Raw genomic sequence first — 18,766 nt, 5'->3', positions numbered from 1 at the left:
ATGGAATTCATCACCATGGTCAAAGCCAAGCTTTTGGGCTCATAGAAATGATTACAATTACAGATAAGCCGAATACAATGAACAGAATTGACCCTTGCTTAGGAGTCTGTCAATCTGGATGCAACTGGTTCTTAAAAAGGTCAGCAATTCCTAGAGTGCATCCATCAAATCTCTTCACGGTAATAGGAAGCTGTTTTACATTACTGTGAACTTCAAGAGTCAAGTTAAATATTGTTGAGGAGTAAATGGTTCATCAAAACCAATTTCCACTTCTTGAGAAAAATATATGTATTGTATTTAGTTAAATATAATAATGAAATAATAATGTTTCTCCCAATTATTACTTGATATCTGTTAATAATGTAAGAAAAGGTCTGAGTTTTTTCACATGTAAAGTACTAAGTCCTTATTACGAAATGCTAAGTCAGTGTTTTGAGTAACTTAGAGATAATTATGAGACCGCAAGTAATCATTGTGTGTTACAAACTCATTAATATGAGCTGTTACATCATTATTATGAGATACAAATTCTTTAATACTGATGCTGTCATTATTATGAATGCTAAGTCATAATATTGAGATGCTAAGATACTATAATGAATTAGCCATTGTATTTAAAAGCTAGGTGTTTATGAGTTGCTAATTCATTATTATGAGATGTTGATCTATAATGTACTTTAAATAACTGCCTTTTCAAGGGTTTTACTGAAAATTCTTGAGACATCCTGTCCAATCCCAGGCCCAGCAGACCCGTCCACTCCATTACATCACATCCCAGCAGTCAGACGCTATCCATCCGGCTACATTCTTGACCATTGAGATGCCTCCTCATCACATGAGTGTTGTAACTTCAATGCTGTCACCTCTCACAGAGATAAAGCTATTTTAGCTGAAACAGGAGCTAATTTTATATTTTTAGCCTTGGTTATGGCTATATTTAACACTAGTCACGTAAATGTGATCACCAAAACTAATTTCAAATCACTGAGCACTGAGGATTTACCATTGAGAACTATATTAAATGATATAGTTATAGTTAATTGGGACATGATATGAAATTGAGTTATTGAGTGTATTAGCACGTTTATTATTGGATCTGGAGCCTACCAACCAACAAACTGTGAAATAAAACAACCCAGGCAGTTTGGTGTAATGTGTCTAAGTCAGAAAACATGGGGAAAATATTCTGATATTTTTTTGTTTTTTGTTTTTGTTCAAGTGTTGAGACTTTGGTATTGTTCCACCTCCATATTTTTTTTTACCTTCTCTTGGAGCCTCTCCAATAAACGCGCAGGACCCATATTTATGTGTGCAAAACAAATTTAAACGGAGCAAAACAAACACAATGAGCATGGAGGTATTAGAATACTGACTAAATATGGCGAGAGAATGGAGAAGAAAGAGAACTAAGTAAAAATGGCTAAAATCCATTGGCTCATTCTCAGTTAAATGAACAGGCACTGAAACAGGACATTCTGAGCAGGGCTGTTTAGAACACTGCTGTGATGTTAAATCCTTGTGATATTTTGAACAGAAAAGGTCACAGACCAAGCTAAGAAATGTGGATAGGGCCTGGGTGGTAAACTGTAAACGAACGAACTAACTAACTAACTACCCAGGAAACACTTAGCTGTTGATTCAACGTTGAAATAACGTAATGACTGCCGTCTAATCAACGTTCTCTTAAGGTTGAAAATGAAAGTTGAAAAGACGTCCAAACACAGACATTGAAAAGACAACTATTAGACGCGTTTTGGACGTCCACTGACGTTATTGATTGGTCACCACTTGATAACTAACTTATTAAGATGGAATTCGGACGTCCATTGACGTTTAAAATATGTCCTTGACGGACAGACTACTTTTAGACCTATTTTGAACGTCCAGGGATGTTCCTTGTTTACTGGGTAACCAAATTAATTAATAAATTAATTAATTAATTAAAAAAAAAACACAAATCTAGTTATAAATCTCTGACCAGGCTGTCTAGTACCCTGAAATGCTGTCGACATTCCACCTGGCCAGTATGAGCAAAATATATCCAGCTGATCAGTTATAGGCTATCACTAAACAAAAGTGGCTTATTCCTAATTTTCACTCACAACAAGCAGCAGTTCAAAACTAATGTAGTCGACTGAGAGTGGCCTTAGTTTCCATTCTCACACAACAGGGAGCGTTAATGTGGGAAACACTTCTCCGCCAGGTTGGGACAGATGACTTGCTCATGGGCTTTAATGAGAGCAGAATTACGTTGTTCCATTTGGGAGCCCCCACTGTAGCTCAAGGTGCTTTTAGAGAGTGTATCTACCAATGAAGAACTGAGAAATCAACGCACCCCACAGGATATTGAGAAACAGCTTGCTTGGCCTGTCACTTTGTGACAATTTGTTAGACTGGAAATCAGTTTTGACAGATTTAGGTTTTTTTTTCTTTTTATGTACAATATCCATTAAAAGTTTCCCTTCTTTGGAAACGAGAATATCATTTTCAGGTACTGCTGCTAGTACATTGCTTCTGGATAGATTGACACACTTGAAGGAGAACACTAAATGTCCAGCTTTGATGTGCAAATGGTTGATTGCTGATTATGACATCACAACAAAGGAATAGTAGGTGTGGCCATTGACACTATTTCATTTATTTTCACTACATCATTAATTATTGTATTAATTATTAACTAATTATTAATTATTAACAGTTGTAATAGGATAGGCATACCCCATTTTCTTTCTTTCTTTCTCTCTCTCTCTCTCTCTCTCTCTCTCTCTCTCTATGTGTAATTAAGAAAAGATAATGTAACTTTATGCCCTCCTTTCTTCGTCATGCTTCCTGTACATCTTGTTTATGTCTGTATCTGCACAAATCCATTAGCGTTTCTTTAAGAGTCATTAAACTGTCTTTAACTCCCCCACAAACGGGCTGACAGAAATGAATGAATGACTGGGGGGCTCCAGCTTCCCTGCCGTGGCGTATGGTAGAGCAGCAATGCTTAAAAAAAAAATCACTACTGCCAGGATAAAAGATGCATTGCCCCCCACTCTAAATTGTCCTTTTCAGTGCCACATTTTCAAGGACAGGGAGCTTTGGAATTATCTAGACGTGGGCGTCCGAGGACTTTTAATAGCGTCCAGTTTTTAAGTCTCTTTCTTTATTTCACCTTTTCCACTAACAGTAGCGGCCGGTTACACTGTGGACTCTCATAATGGAGTGTATTATTAGTCTTTTTCTTACGGATTTTGGCAGACTTGCATCATAGGGCAAGGTCCTAATTAATGGCCGTCCATTATTACATTCATGTATAAGCTATGACTCCCCTCCTTTGAAATCTCGCCAAATGCCCAACAGCACTGACTGTGCCATTCAAGCACAAAGCTCCACTGAGTAGAATAAACATGAACGAAAGTGTCCTAGGGAGTGATCTGCATATTTGGCCTTTGTGTTCAGCCCCTTACACCAGAGCCACTGGAGCTCCCTGCCTCTCACCACTGCCATGTTTGGGGAGGAATGTGACAGACCCCTCTGGCTGGAAGGGTCCACCCTGCAGATGGCTGAAGCTCACAGACAAACTGTGCTACTATCCTGTAGGTAGACTGAGTTTTTTTTAACTCTTTGAAACACATTGGTCCATCATTTTTATAAGCTCTGGAATAATTGTGATGAATCTACAAATATAGAATCTATGCGTCACAAATATACAGTTCACTACTTTTGTTTATATCAGGCGTTCACAGAAAGTTTGTACCACATCCGGAAACGCCAGATGCACAGGAGCGGTCACGGTGCACAATGCCAAAAGTCAGCAGAGTTATATGAAGCCAAGCTGTGAGACTGTGATTGTATCTGGTGAGATACAGCACCATCCAGTAACTCTGGTCTGAGTTGGAGTGGTGTTTGTGATCCACAACTAAACACCCAACATCCAGAAATGACCTAATGAATGTTTGTGTTCATGCTCAGTGCCATCAGATCCTCACAGCAATGATCCAACATCAGATGCAAACCCTTCTCACAAGAGCTGCAGCAAAGTGGGGCATTAAGAACCTTGAAATAGTGGCTGGGCAGGTGTCCAGGAACCTTCAGCCATATATTGTATTGACTGTGTGGATGTTTTCTTCCATTAGCATTATTATTATGTGCAGTGGTCTTATAAGTTTGGACAAAATTGACATGCTATCAACCCAACTTTCCACCAAGGAAAGAAGCAGCTGCACAAACATGGTGTGGCCTTTGCTGCGTGGAGAACTGACCGGTTTCCCTATGAAGAGTTGTTTGGACAGTGGACTCATCTGCTGGGTCTCCATGGTGATGGTGTCTTATACTGGTGAGGAAAGGTTGCTCAGTTTATTGCGGTGGCCTGTGAACATGCCCCATTCACCTGGATGATCATGATCTGCCATAATAATGTGGGGTAAATCCTCAAAGATATAACAGAGGATCTTTATATTAAGACCATTAAAAATAACTGGTCAGTGACAAAAAGAGATGGATTTATAAATTAAAAACAAAAAAAACTTTCCAGAATTGAGCTGTTGATCTGTGGAGATGTTTTTTTTTCCCTCTCCAGAGATATGACTTCAGACATACCTCATCTCAGCAAAGAGTTTGGTGCTGAATGCCATCAAATCCTCACTGTAATGTTCCAACCCTTTGTGAAAAACTATACTTAAAATGTGCTGATGTACTTATGGTATTTTGGAACCACTCATTTGTACTAAATTATTAATGATACGTAATTTAAATTACATTAATTCACACTTAATACTCAGTATACAAGTCTCATTATTTTCCCCACACTTCTAGTACAATTTAAATACCGTTGCTGTCCTATCAAAAACGTGTATCTCCATTATTGTGGATTAACATTGTGTGAAAATTCCATGAAGAATTCATTCATTCATTGTCTGTAACCACTTCAGGGTAATCCAGTTCAGGGTCGCGGTGGGTCCGGAGTCCACCCGGAATCATTAGGCGCAAGGGAACACACCCTGGAGGGGGCGCCAGTCCTCACACCTATAATGGACCAATAGAAATGCTCCAAAATGACGTACATTGACTGCCACTGAAATTTAAGCTATTTTGGAGATACATATTTTTCATTGGACAAAGAAAAACAATATTCATGTCCATGTATTAACATGTTTGATTATATTAATAGACTAAGTGATGATGAGTAAATTCTTTGGCTTTCCGTTGGTGTGTGTTCTGAGAAGTGTATCAGCCTAGAGACTGAAAGGGTCTCTCTAAGCTCTTGTGGCCACGAGGTTTGGAGGTTGAGCCCCCCGTGACAGCCGCATTATCTTGCGGAATGTGAGCAAAGTCATTTCCAATAATGACGCCGCCAGCTTCCACACCTCCAGACAAGTGAGTGTGGCTGATGAGCCGAGAGAGAGAGAGAGAGAGAGAAACAGACAGACAGAGAGATGCTTGTCAGTTTGACTCGCAAGGCCCTTGTTCAATATGACGAGCTGCAGAGGTTAATCACTAGCTATATAATGAGTGTTAAAGGTGGTCGTTCTGACGTCAGTGAACATAACAATAGAAATATGACAGCGTTGACAGTGGACTCTCAAACTGAAAGGCATTCCCCCATAAGCCTTTTGGCAAACTGGATGGATAGTTGTTGTTGTTTTTTCCTTTTTTTTAAATGCTATATATAGAAGTACAGGAAATACTGTAAGGGTTAATAACAACAACAAATATTATAGGGTGCAAGAAAAGAGCACACCCTGAACATAGCAGGGCAACACACACTCATACAGTCACTCAAACGCTCACATCAGTTGGCAATTTTGTATAGCCAGTACACTTACCAACATGTATTTTTTGGCCTATGTGAAGAAAAACCCAGGGATGACCAAAAGGAATACTCCCATTTCCTACCCTACTCCAAAGGATACATCGTGCAGTTTCTGCAGTGCTGAGCCTGGTGCAGCAAAGACAGAGGCTCTACTCTCTCTATTACAGCTCATTGAAGCATCACAATGATTTTGATGCTGAAATATTAATGTAAAAATACGACCTACTGTTCCTTTAAGGTCCAATTGTGCACCTTAAATAACATTGGTACCTTTTCAAAAGCAATTATTTTAAAACAGAGAAAAACATTTAGAGTCAAAATGGAGAGAAATGAGATCTCTGTATTAAACTTGGGCGGCATGGTGGCGCAGCAGGTAGTGTCGCAGTCACACAGCTCCAGTGACCTAGAGGTTGTGGGTTCGATTCCCGGGTGACTGTCTGTGAGGAGTTGGTGTGTTCTCCCCGTGTCCGTGTGGGTTTCCGCCCACAGTCCAAAAACACACGTTGGTAGGTGAATTGGCGACTCAAAAAAGTGTCCGTAGGTGTGAATGTGTGTGTGTGTCACCCTACGAAGGACTGGCGCCCCCTCCAGGGTGTGTTCCCTTCCGCTCAATGATTCCAGGTAGGCTCTGGACCCACCGCGACCCTGAACTGGATAAGGGTTACAGATAATGAATGAATGAATGAATGAAACTTTTAACTTTGACATTCCACCACAGAGGAAGCTTAACTTTTTCCGTCGGTGTACTGAAGGTAAAACAAGGCCCTCACAATTACAAGCACTTGTTAAATCCAATCAGTACAAAGCTCATAAACACTTGTGGAAAGTGGCTCTCTCAGAGCCTGGAGCCTCCCTCTCAGTCAGAAAAGTCAACCGAGGAGCAGACCCCCCCTGGCCTGCGGAGAACTTTCGGTCCTCTCTACCTCCCCGTGTTCCACTGTTTTTCAGAATTACTCCGTTTTATCAGCAGTATTTACTGTGTAAAGGAAATGTAGGAAAGTCAGTCTGTACCAGCACAACGGCGCAATGAGATATTTTCCCTGAAGCACCGCTATTCATCAGGGCATATAGTTTCTGACTCGTGATGTGTTTGTATATACTTTTCCAACGACATGACCCAGGGAAAATCCATAAAACTACTAAGATTTTATTCAAGGTATTTTCCTCATTCAGACTCAGTATACAAACATACTACGGTCAGAAAAATGCTGTTCCACATCCTGCGTTACACTACTGCTCCTGCTGGATCAAGCACCTAAAAGTCCATGAAAATGTCATTCATTCATTGTCTGTAACTGCTTATCCAGTTCACGGTCGCGGTGGGTCCGGAGTCTACCCGGAATCATTGGGTGCAAGGGAACACACCCTGGAGGGGGCGCCAGTCCTTCGTAGGGCACACTCACACCAGGACAGAATAATGGAGCTTTCAGTGCTGCTTTAGTGTAATATGTATTTGGGGCTCTTCCCATTACCGTTGGTCCAATTCCAATATCCAAAGATAAAAAGTATGAAAAGGGGAGATACATGATGTTATCAGGACAGCTGTGATATTTATAAAGAAAATGGATTCGTTCTCAGTAATCTAAGACAAATCTAGCTCTTGCAAAGCCACTTCTTTCTGAATCTCCAGTTCCAAATTACACAAATGTTAACCAACATTGTCCCCTAGTGTATAAAACTGGGACTACATCTGTTCTAGTGCACCAGAGGTGTGTTTCCCTTCATTAAATACATTAGGTCCGTATTGTATACCCAGTAAACATTTAGCCGTTGATTCAACGTTGAAATAACGTAATGACTGCCGTCTAATCAACGTTCTCTTAAGGTTGAAAATGAAAGTTGAAAAGTCCAAACACAGACATTGAAAAGATGACTATTAGACGTATTTTGGACGTTCATTGACGTTATTAATTGGTCCCGAAATAAATTACTTGTATAAAACGCGTTTTGGACGTCCACTGACGTTATCGATTGGTCACCACTTAACTAACTTATTAAGATGGATTTTGGACGTCCATTGACGTTTAAAATATGTCCTTGACGGACAGACTACTTTTAGACCTATTTTGAACGTCCAGGGACATTCCTTGTTTACTGGGTAAGGAGAGATAATCCTAAATCACACTGTGGACCATTATAATTACACATATTAATATGGCTTAAAATATGTATAATTTACCTTACGTCATATTGCTTTCCTTGTTGGAATTAAACAGAGAAAGAAGCTAAATAATATAATAAATTTTCTGTAACCACTTCATCTTGTTCAGGGTCGTGGTAGGTCTGGAGGGGGCGCTAGTCCATCACAGGGAACCACACACTCACCCAGTCATTCACACACTCACACCTGTGTACACATTTGAATGGCCAGTCCACCTACCAACATGTGTTATTGGATTGTGGGAGGAGACTGACGCACCCAGAGGAAACCCATGGCGATACAAGGAGAACACCACAAACTTCTCAAAAACAGTGACCCAAATTGAGGATTGAACATACAACCCCCAGGATCCTGGAGCTGTGTGGCTGCGACACTAGCGCAGCACCACTCTGCCACCATAAATACATATCTGTATTAAAATAACAGCTATCATAACTGCTACTGTGTGCTGATCGTTTGGCATACAGCAGTTTGCACCAACCAATGTTATCATTTCATAGATACAAAATGGCCTACCTTAAATCCAAAACAGTTTGCCTAAAAGCCTGATGGGTCCCCATTTATTGTGGAGCCCTAGTTTATGATCAAGGTGGAGGAAGTACCTAAACATGAAGACCTCCATCAGTGTCATTTATTCACTCTCATAACTACATAATGTAGTTTTATAGTAGTTGCTACATAATAATACATTAATTACTAGATGATACAGGTTGAAACACATTACAGATTTTTTAAATTCTGAGTTTAAAGGGTTCTTTCTTGCCCCAACCTCCAAATCCCCTGCTTTGCCGCTTAACAAACCCCTTGCTTATGCACTCTTAGCTGAGTCCAGGTGGCTGGATGTTGGCCTGCTGTGAATTGAGGCCTACGTGGAGTGTGCTTGAGCTGAGCAATTATCTCCAGCCTTCATTTGACTGGAACACAATGGCTCCTCCAGGGCACGGGCCACCGTCTTTTCACAGCCTCGAAATACAGGGCTCCGTGTCTCCAATCATCCTGGTAGTGAGAGCCGGGATTTCTCCCCGGAATTACATTCCACTTCTGCTAATGAAGATAATGAAGATCACTTGGTTAGTGTGCTCTGAAGATCAGGGTTGGTGCACGACTGAGATTGCGGTGAAGGGTTGAGCACACACAGGACATGAAGGGAATAAACAAAAGGAAGATTTGGTTCTGTTTATTCCTTTTGTTCAAACAAATGCTGTATTCGTAACCATTTCAAAGCACAAGTAAAAATGTTATTTGTTATGCACAAATTCTAACTGCTGTGGTGTAGAAATAAAGACATATACTGTTAAACAAAGATACGCTCAAGGCCATTCTAGCTGATAAACCACAGAAAGGACACTAAGTAGGCCCCTGTACTCTAAAAACAAATGTCACAGTTTGGATTAAAAAATAAAGATAAAACTACCACTTCTGTGTACGTTTTAATGTTTTCAGGATCTTTCAACAAAGGTCCATTGAACTGTGACTCTAGAGAGGCGTTAGATCCGGGGACATTATTTGAATCTAAAATATTATGATGTGGAAAATTGTAGGAGGACCTGTGATAATGGATTCTGCTTTACTTTGCAGGTTAGAGCTGAACTAAAACTGTAAATTCACTGCTACACTGCACGTCCAGTGAGAATTACTGTATTCAGCTGCTTCCCTCATTATATACACAGATGTACAGCTGGGCATACATAGTATATACACTGTATACACAGAATATAGGTACAGTCTGCTTAGAAAAGCATGAAATTACCTGGAATTCCTTGAATCAGATCATGCCCAATGCCAAGTGTTGGCTGGAGAGGTTTAAGCTTCCCAGAATATTACATCTGGTAAACCTGCATTTTATATCTAGCCTTGATAGCATGGTCTGAGAGACTGTGATGAGTTTGTATCAAACTGATCATTCGGTCTACTGCTAACGTGTTATTATACTGGCACCAAGTGCCCTGGAGTTACCAGAGTTTCAGTTCTAAATTTTAGTTAAACATGGCTACCCCCATGTTGGGGACCCCCTCTATGGAGCCTAAACGTGTTCATTCAGGGACTAAAGCAATTTGTTTCTTTATTTTATGTAAGTTGCAGTTTACAGAAAAACAACATTCACAATAAAATACAGTTAGCTTTATTTTGGTGGTGAAAATGCCCCATTGCTTCTTTAAACCCCAGTTAGCAGTGTGGCACCAGGCCTGGTAGAGATGCCTCTCTTTGGACCTGTGGACTGAGGAGGCCCTCCTCTCCCCCCACCATGGAGCCCAGCGTCCCGTTGCTGCCCGGAGGGTTCTCCACCTGCGCCGACACACAGATAGTGACATCTGACCCCTCCACTTTGAACGGACCCTCGGGCTGAGAGACTGGCGTGGTGTTCTCACTCACACTCTGCACTGTGACACTGGACTGCAAATCACGCATCAAACACAAACACAGGTGACATTAATGATATAATCAGAAAAGTTACTCATAGCGGTGAACTAACTTCATTTAGTTCAAATTAATTCATTTTAATTGTGCCACATCAAATTCTGTGCTTTTGGCTCATTGGTTTTATCCAATGAAAAAGTAATGAATTAAATACTTTGAAATAATAATAATAATAATAATAATAATACATATAATAATAATATACAATATTTAGATGTGTTCATTGGTCATATATTATAAACAAGTTGGGCTGTTGCATAATAGAATTGGATATTTACATAATACAAATACAGCCAAGAGAATCAAATGCCATTCTCTTGTAAAAAAAATGTTAATGAAACATAATGTAAAGTTCTTTTGGAGCATTTTAATTGGTCTGTTCTTTATGAAAACGTAAAGGGCAGCTGACACTTTCAAAAAGCCTGAGTTATTTGTTCTGAGAGTGACTGTATCTTCATCATCATACTGTATATGTGCTCACATTCCCCGCTGAAGCATTGCTGCCTATTGGTGTCTTCTTCTTTCTCGACAGGTTGGGATTCCAATGACACACCAAGCTGTCGTTCTGGACGCTGTAATTTTTGTGACCGATCAGCCAGTAGGTGTTCATTTTCCCTTTGCCCTAGAAACAAAAGATAGTAATTGGTCTTGATCCACAAATACAAAGCCAAGACAGCTGGGGTTGTTTAATCTATGAAGAGATGTTCAGATAATGGTGGAATTAAGAAAACAGATTAATTATTTTGTCTAGAGTAAGTTCATTGTAGGTGCGGTGGCGCAGCAGGTAGTGTCACAGTCACACAGTTCCAGGGATCTGGAGGTTGTGGGTTCAAGTCCTGCTCCGGGTGACTGTCTGTGAGGAGTGTGGTGTGTTCTCCCTGTGTCCGCATGGGTTTCCTCCCACAGTCCAAAAACACACGTTGGTAGGTGGATTGGCGACTCAAAATTGTCCATAGGTGTGAATCTGTGTCTGTTGCCCTGTGAAGGACTGGCGCCCCCTCCAGGGTGTATTCCCGCCTTGCGCCCATTGATTCCAGGTAGGCTCTGGACCCACCGTGACCCTGAACTGGATAAGCGCTTACAGATAATGAATGTATTTCATTGTATATTAATTATACAACATGTAAATTCTGCCTTGTGTATAAAACCACAACAAATTTGTTTTTTATAATGACTGACAACCTTCATTATACTGACACCTACTGGCTTGGATATGTCAGTTACTCTACCAAAATTATTTGGACAATGGCTGCCCCATGTGTGGGACCCACTCTAGGGAGCATAAAGTGGTTCAGTCAGGGACTACAAAGCAATTTGTTTCTTCGGCTCCTGTGTCTCGCATTTTACAAAAGAAATGTGAAAATAATAATAACTGTCAAAAAATATTTTTGACAGCACGGTGGCACAGGTAATGTCGCAGTCACACATCTCCAGGGATCTGGAAATTCCGGATGACTGTCTGTGAGGAGTTTGGTGTGTTCTCCCTGTGTCTGCGTGGGTTTCCTCCTGGTGCTCTGCTTTCCTCCCACGGTCCAAAAACACATGTTGGTAGGTGGATTGGCGACTCAAAAGTGTGATGATAGGTGTGAATGTGTGAGTGAAGGTGTGAGCATGTGTTGCTCTGTGAAGGACTGGCGCCCCCTTCAGGGTGTGTTCCTGCCTGGCGCCCAGTCATTCCGGAAAGGCTCTGGACCCATGCCGACCATGAACTGGATAAGGGTTACAGATAATGAATGAATGTATAAAAAAGTGTTTTAAAATGCAGTCGGCAGGGTTTTTTTAAGGGGGGGAGGAGTTTTGTATTAAGGAATTACGTCTTTACCTTCACTTCAATTTCTCCCCTAAGCTGAAGCTCATAGGCATTGTCTTTCATCAGAGCCAGGTATGCGGCTGAACTTGCATGAACTTTCTGAGCTGTTAAAAAAGAAAAATGAAAGGATCATTTAAGACAGTTTCAGGTGAGTAATAGCATTTTGGATGGTTTTGGTACGATTTTTTTACAATGCCAGAGATTTAAATGTTAGAGATCTGAGGTAAACATTCAGCTCTTAAATTTATTCTGAATATTTATTAAAAACTTGGAATAATGACTTGAATTAAAATTCTTTTTTTGTTTTCTTTTGTTTTGCTGTTTCAGGTGTATTCATTTACTCCTACCACTAACTTTCCATGAAAGTAATTACATAGAGGCAACATTCATTACATAAAAATGTACAGAGTCACAGGCTTATTCCTACAGCAATAATATAATCTGCAGAGAGAGGAAGTACAAGAGTGAGAGAGGGAGTTGCTCTGATGATGTACTAAAGAGAGAAGGAGGAATCATACAGGCGTGACTCAAATGGCTGTCTGTCTCTATGGTGATGTAGTGACTGAAAATATTCATGAAGACCAGAGCAGCAGAAAGCAGACAGAAAACACACATTTCCCTCCAGGGGAAAAACCTATTTAGATTTTGGCTTGGTATTAAATATCAGTTCTGTAAGAGCACTTACCGTACATATAAACTTTACATAAGCTTACACACCATGTACAGCAAAATATTCAGTTTTATACTTATTTATTTTAAATATATTACATTATATATTATACAGCGTTAGGTGTAAAAGCATATTGTAGAGATACATACGCAAACTGGTAGACTCCATCCTGGAAGCCGTGTTGACTGTGTCTCCAAACAGACAGTACCTTGGCATCTTATAACCCACAATTCCAGCTACACATGGCCCTGTAGCAAACACAGATATAAAACATTTATGATCAATGAAAAATTCAAATCTCCGTAAGTGTAATTCAACCCTAACTAAGAAAAAATGTGATGTTGATGTGACTTCAACGTTTCTATTGGTTCATTCATCAGGAATAAATTTAAAATCTTTTAATATAACACACACTCATATATAATACACTTGAATTGAAAAACCAGAACATAGTATTTGTGTCAACTTACTATTAACTTAAGTAAAATATTTGTTTACACTCATATATAATGTCTCTTGGACCTTATATCCTTAAATTTCTTAAGAAATGTTCTGAAACTTTAAAATGCAGCTGCTATTGTTGAATTGAATTGGATTGTGGAGATACGAGGTTTTGTTCCGGCAGTGACGAGCTCTGTTTAACACCAAAAACAATAGGTTGATTATTCAGGTACATATCGTAAGAATTGATGTTGGCCTACATAGGGGCACTTTAAAGTTTAAAGCATCAAATTATAAATGAAGTCATTAATGAGTGGTGTCCCACCATACACCAACCTGTGTGTATCCCTGCTCGGAGCTGAAGGCGTTTGTTGGGCATGTGGGGAATAGAAACCTGTCTCACAGCGGCCACCAGATCCAGAGACATCTTAGCGATCTCGTCTGCGTGTTTGTCCCCATTTCTCTCTGGAAGTCCACTCACCACCATATAAGCATCACCAATAGTCTCCACCTGTGTCAGAAAAGTCATTACCATTTGTGTTTTACTTCTACGTCTTTGGCATTTGGCAGATTCTTGTATCCAGAGCCATTACTTAGCAATAACTTAGTCTGGTGTAAAAAACTATATCTACAGCTAACTATCTTTATCATAATCAACAGACTACACAAGACGATGTCACAGGAGCTCTGCTGCTTTATGATGGGTCAGTTGTGTGTGTGTGTGTGTATATATATACATATATGTCATTTTTAAGACTAGTTTTACCTTATAGACATCATAAGAGTCAATGCGTGTGTCGAAGCACATGTAGAGGTTGTTTAGCATTTCAACAACTTGCAGTGGAGTACAGGAAGCTGAAATGGCGGTGAAGCCCACAATGTCAGAGAAGAAAATGGTCACCTGAAAAGAAAGCAGGGAATTAGAGCAAAGCACCCACAACATTCACATTTTTATATTACGTTTAATAAAAAAAATGCTTTCTGTTTCAGGAAAAAGCTACAACTAGAAATAAAATCTCTTGTTTTGCCAGTGAAATATATTTTGCATAAGGAGTACACTGAATCTTTAGGTGAAGAAACAAACAGAGAAAATGACCTGCTGTGGTTCATATCAGCCAAATGTGTCCTTCACGAGAGACCCACAATTTTCCCCTCGCCCTCATGTGCTGTTTTATCTCCTAATGAATATGTAATACCATAATTACAGGCAATTACTGCAACAATAAGAACAAACAGATTGGGCCCATGTGTTCTTTCTATAAACCGCAGTCTTGCCAACCAATATGGACTTGTTTTTAAAAAATTTATTTGGTTTGTTAAATGCAGAAGTGTAGTGTTGACCCTTTTTCTGAAGGCTAGTTTGCAACTGTTAAACCTACAACAGCATGTACAGACTAGCCGAAATCCTGGATTTGTTTCCTTTGTTTTGTGTTCCTGACCACTAAATTTAGTTTGTTTATCTCTTCACTTTCTTTAAACTAGGTCAAAGTAGGTAGTAAATAACTGAATATGTTCCTGTTGCTCTAATCTTCGAGAGTAAGTGTTTTTAGGAAGTATAGCACCTAAAAAGGTCTAGGGGGTTTTGAACTACATACTGTTTTATACCTAGTCCGGTTGTTTTTTACTTTCCTGCTATTTGTTTCATATTATGGTGCTATCTGTCAGTGTCTGGCACTAGATAAGATGTCTTACACTCTCATAGCTCTCTGCTTCCACCTGTTTGTTTTTGCGAAGCTGCTTGGCCACAGATTTAGGCAGCATCTGATGAAGGAGATCCTCAGCAAGTCGCCTCTGAGTCTTCAAGTCTTCTGTCCTTTCCTTCAGGCTCTGAGCATAGTCCTGAATCCACTCTGTCATTTCCTTAAAGGAAAGCAGCACGATGGGGTAGATGAGAACCGCGATGGTCAGCAGACATATCTTCAGGCTGATGCTGGAGGAAATATCTCTAGATTTCATCTTCAGGGCCAATGTAGTTCTGCTAAGAAGGCAGTTCCGGGTGTTTGCTAAAGCAAGAACAAACACTGAGGCTCCATCCCGAGAGGAATCCAGGCTGAACAGAGAAAGGATGTGTTGGAAGTCTTTTGGCTGAGTTAAATGAAGCTCTAGACCAACGTTCTCCATCCAGCAGCTCTGGAAACTTTCAGACATGTTTTGCAGGATCATCAGAACGGCCATTGTTTGAGACCATTTATACTGGAAGTCTGATCTTCCTACATTCAACATCCACTGATAGTTCAGTTCCTGGACCGTGACCAGTAGTTTCAGAGTGAGCATGTCTGCCCAGTCGGAACTGTGTTTCAAAGGCCTAAAGTCCACATCCCCAAAGCCTGAAGAGTATAACAGCTTCTCAATCAAAAGAGTGATAGCAAAGGTTTCATTGATACTAGTTGTTTCACCGTTCGCAGACTCATTGATAAACTCCATATAATCAGAGTGAAGCTGCTCACAAATCTTTGTGATCTCTGCACCACAAAGTTGTCCAAGACCATCCATTTCTAAAGCTGTACAATGGCGACTGATAACTGACCGTACATCAGACGACAAACTTGGCAGGATCTCTGTCTCACTATTTGGGCTTTTTCCTGATGAGCATGCATTTCTCATTTTTTGGAGTTTAGTGATGATTTGGAGTGTGACATTAGCCCTGCAGGAGGTTAATTCCATCAGGCAGTTCTCAGTAGCCTGCCATTGTGCCAAGCTAGAGCTGAAGTCCATGGCCATTACACAGAAAAGAGCTAGGAAGGAGATGACACATGCAACCAGGATCCTTCGGACTGTCCGGTTACGACTGCCACAACCAGGGAGAGAGAGGCTGTGAAGAGAGGTAAATATAAATAGTAAGGTTTATATTCTGTATATTGTATATTATTGCATCATTCAGTACTATAATATCATTTTATTAAACTAATAGTCTACAGATGAACAGATGATGTTATACTGAGCTATGTGAGATATTACATAGAGATTATGATGAGAAACATGAGAAATTCATATATTTGTATAGTAACATAATAGATTATAGCATATTACAGTTCGGCATGTACTCCACTGAGAAACAAATGTTTAAGTAAAAAACAAGCATTTAAACAAACGAATGAATGAATGAATGTATAAAATATGACTTTTGGACTAAGACTGGTAAGCTTGATGCTCCATATCTTCATGCTTTAAATGTTTATTTATTTATTTAATATGTAGGTAACAAGTGAAAAAAATAGAAAAGAAAATACATGAATTTCAATATATTTTAATGGTTTAATGGTAAGAGATATTCCCTGTTTCACTTTACCCGTTAGCAAACTGGAATGGTTAAGACAGTAGGTCAAACTGGAAGATTATTTTTTTTACATTTTATTGTGTTAATCATAGATTTACATGTTGATACTAAGTACTGACCAACTGACTTTTTCACCTCCGTGAAATGGTTCTCCACAGGCAGGTGTTTGAATTTTCTAAAACATCTGGATGTTAAAATGTCTTCCACAGAAACAGAGACATCACGTCATAAGCACCATTTCCGTGAATAATACAAGGACAGCTAATCAACAATGCTAATCTTTTCTTAAACGTTTCATATTATATTATAAAAGTTGGACCCTGGGAAAACGTAAAAAAGTAGGTGATTCTCAAAGCAAAAGCAACAGATTATTATCTATTATTAAAATTTTTGTAAATATTAAAAAGAGTAAAATTAGTACTAGAAATAACAGTAGGTGTCCTGTCACCAGTTTAAAACCTCTTACCTGCAGAAATCACATTCTGCCTCTGGATCTTCTGAGTTGTCTAAGAGCTTTGTTCCTTTGTATCTTTTGCTCTGGATTTTAGTTAAAGTGCCTTTTAAAGAGGAGGATGACAGAGTCCCAGAAGCCAAGCAGTCCTTCTTCATGTACTCCCCCGAGGACATGAGCCACTTCTCCTAAATAATACAGGAAATTAATTATGGACTTTCCCAAATTACTCAAAATTCACCTTTAAACTCTCTGTAATCAATGGTTATTTGGATTAGCTTCTTTTCGTGAGGAAAAACTCGTTGGAGCGTCTTTCTCCCCTTTTCTGTCCGTTGAAGAAGGGACTGAACCTATGACGCTGCCTCCTTTGAATACTCACCGAGGGCTTGTTAATGAGGCGCCATGTTGTGAGAAGGTGTGTTTTGCAATTTTTATTTTTAAGACCACAGTTCTGTTTAAGTTTAGTCTTTACTTCGCGACATTCGTTGAGATATGATTCAGATTCGTTCTCGTTTGAATCATTTTTAGCCCCAATATACACTGTGTCCGAGTAATGTTAATCTTAACTTTGTTAATTACTTCTCTTTATGAATCTCGGGTTTAGTGACTTCAAACGATTCGCGCATTTTACCTCAGTCAAATAAAACAGAAAAGCATCCGTAGCCTCGTAATAACTTTACTTAATTTCACTGGTGCTTTCTCCAAGATATAACTCATCATAACTTTAATTAATTCTCTAAATTTTACATTCATTTATTATTTATATAGAATATTCCAGAACCTGCCAACATCCGGAGTTCCACTCATTTTGTCAAAGGTGCTTTACAGTTACACAGTTACAACTAAATTTATTGAGTTTTGATGTGAAATTCCCTTCGTAAAGAAGTGTATTGTCAGGTTTGTTCACAGTGGGGGTAGGAACCTCACACCTGAAGAGATTAATGCCTCTAAAATCAAACTCAAACAAAAGTTATTTAATCAAATTGTAGTTTGAGATCAAATGTAAAATTTAAAAAAATCTCTTTATGGCAGAGATGAACATGTGAGGCATTTTAAACACAGTCTGCAGTGACATTTGGTTTGAAGGAAGGAAAAGACATTTTGCATAAGGCTTATTTATTCACATTTTTTCACAATATTTGCAGCAAACCATTTAACAAATAAGTTAATTTCCCCAGATATTATCCACAGAAGTTCAGCGTTTCACCAATTAATCTACCGTTGTTATTTATTACAGTATTTTTTAAACATAAAATTACAAATTTAGGTAATTATTGTATTATATGAATTATGCAGTCGTTTAGCCTGAATGTATTTGTTCACATTTGCAGTCTGCATTTCCCTTCACAAACACAACGTCCCTTCAAACCCTTTCACCTTTTTACTGGCCAAACATAAAGATAACTAAAAAAATAACACGGTCAGTCAAACCAGCCCCCACCCATACACACTTCTTTACATGAAAAATATAAATTAAGAATAGTCACACTAAGTTAAGAAGCTGACTTTATTTAGATAGAAATCAATTTTGATTGAGTGTGTGTCCATAGAGATTATAAAAACCATTACTGCTCAATTGTATTAGATGTTATTGTCTTTTCAATGTTGAGTCTTCTAACGAGGAGGATGAGGCATTTTTAATACAAAATGTGATATTAGATTACCAAGTTCTTGATCTGCTTAGAAAATGCATTTGACTTTTAAAATGCTGCAGTGTCACATGAATGATTCATTGCTAATC

The 18,766-nt window shown here is 39.2% G+C and overlaps 1 protein-coding gene across 1 annotated transcript; it reads right to left on the bottom strand.

The window, feature by feature from the left end:
- Positions 1-10,027: 10,027 nt before the first annotated feature.
- Positions 10,028-17,532, bottom strand: LOC136666473 (uncharacterized). The gene is made up of 9 exons (XM_066644659.1): positions 17,405-17,532; positions 17,041-17,213; positions 14,990-16,109; positions 14,064-14,198; positions 13,634-13,808; positions 13,006-13,104; positions 12,199-12,290; positions 10,858-10,998; positions 10,028-10,352 (listed from the first exon to the last, which is right to left on the bottom strand). Exons 2-9 carry the CDS (start codon positions 17,199-17,201, stop codon positions 10,125-10,127), a joined length of 2,151 nt encoding a protein of 716 aa, XP_066500756.1. The 5' UTR covers positions 17,202-17,213; positions 17,405-17,532; the 3' UTR covers positions 10,028-10,124.
- Between the last annotated feature and the right edge of the window lie 1,234 nt (positions 17,533-18,766).

This window comes from Hoplias malabaricus, chromosome 14 (genome assembly GCF_029633855.1).
Source record: "Hoplias malabaricus isolate fHopMal1 chromosome 14, fHopMal1.hap1, whole genome shotgun sequence".
Lineage (NCBI taxonomy): Eukaryota > Metazoa > Chordata > Actinopteri > Characiformes > Erythrinidae > Hoplias > Hoplias malabaricus.
This window is presented reverse-complemented; position numbering and strand designations above follow the sequence as displayed.

Coding starts and splice junctions, on each gene's coding strand:
- LOC136666473 (XM_066644659.1), bottom strand. CDS start 17,201: ATGTCCTCGGGGGAGTACATGAAGAAGGACTGCTTGGCTTCTGGGACT. Junction 13,809..14,063: donor ACTCTTATGATGTCTATAAG/GTAAAACTAGTC, acceptor TTTCTGACACAG/GTGGAGACTATTGGTGATGC. Junction 13,105..13,633: donor CCGAGCAGGGATACACACAG/GTTGGTGTATGG, acceptor TGTTTGCTACAG/GGCCATGTGTAGCTGGAATT.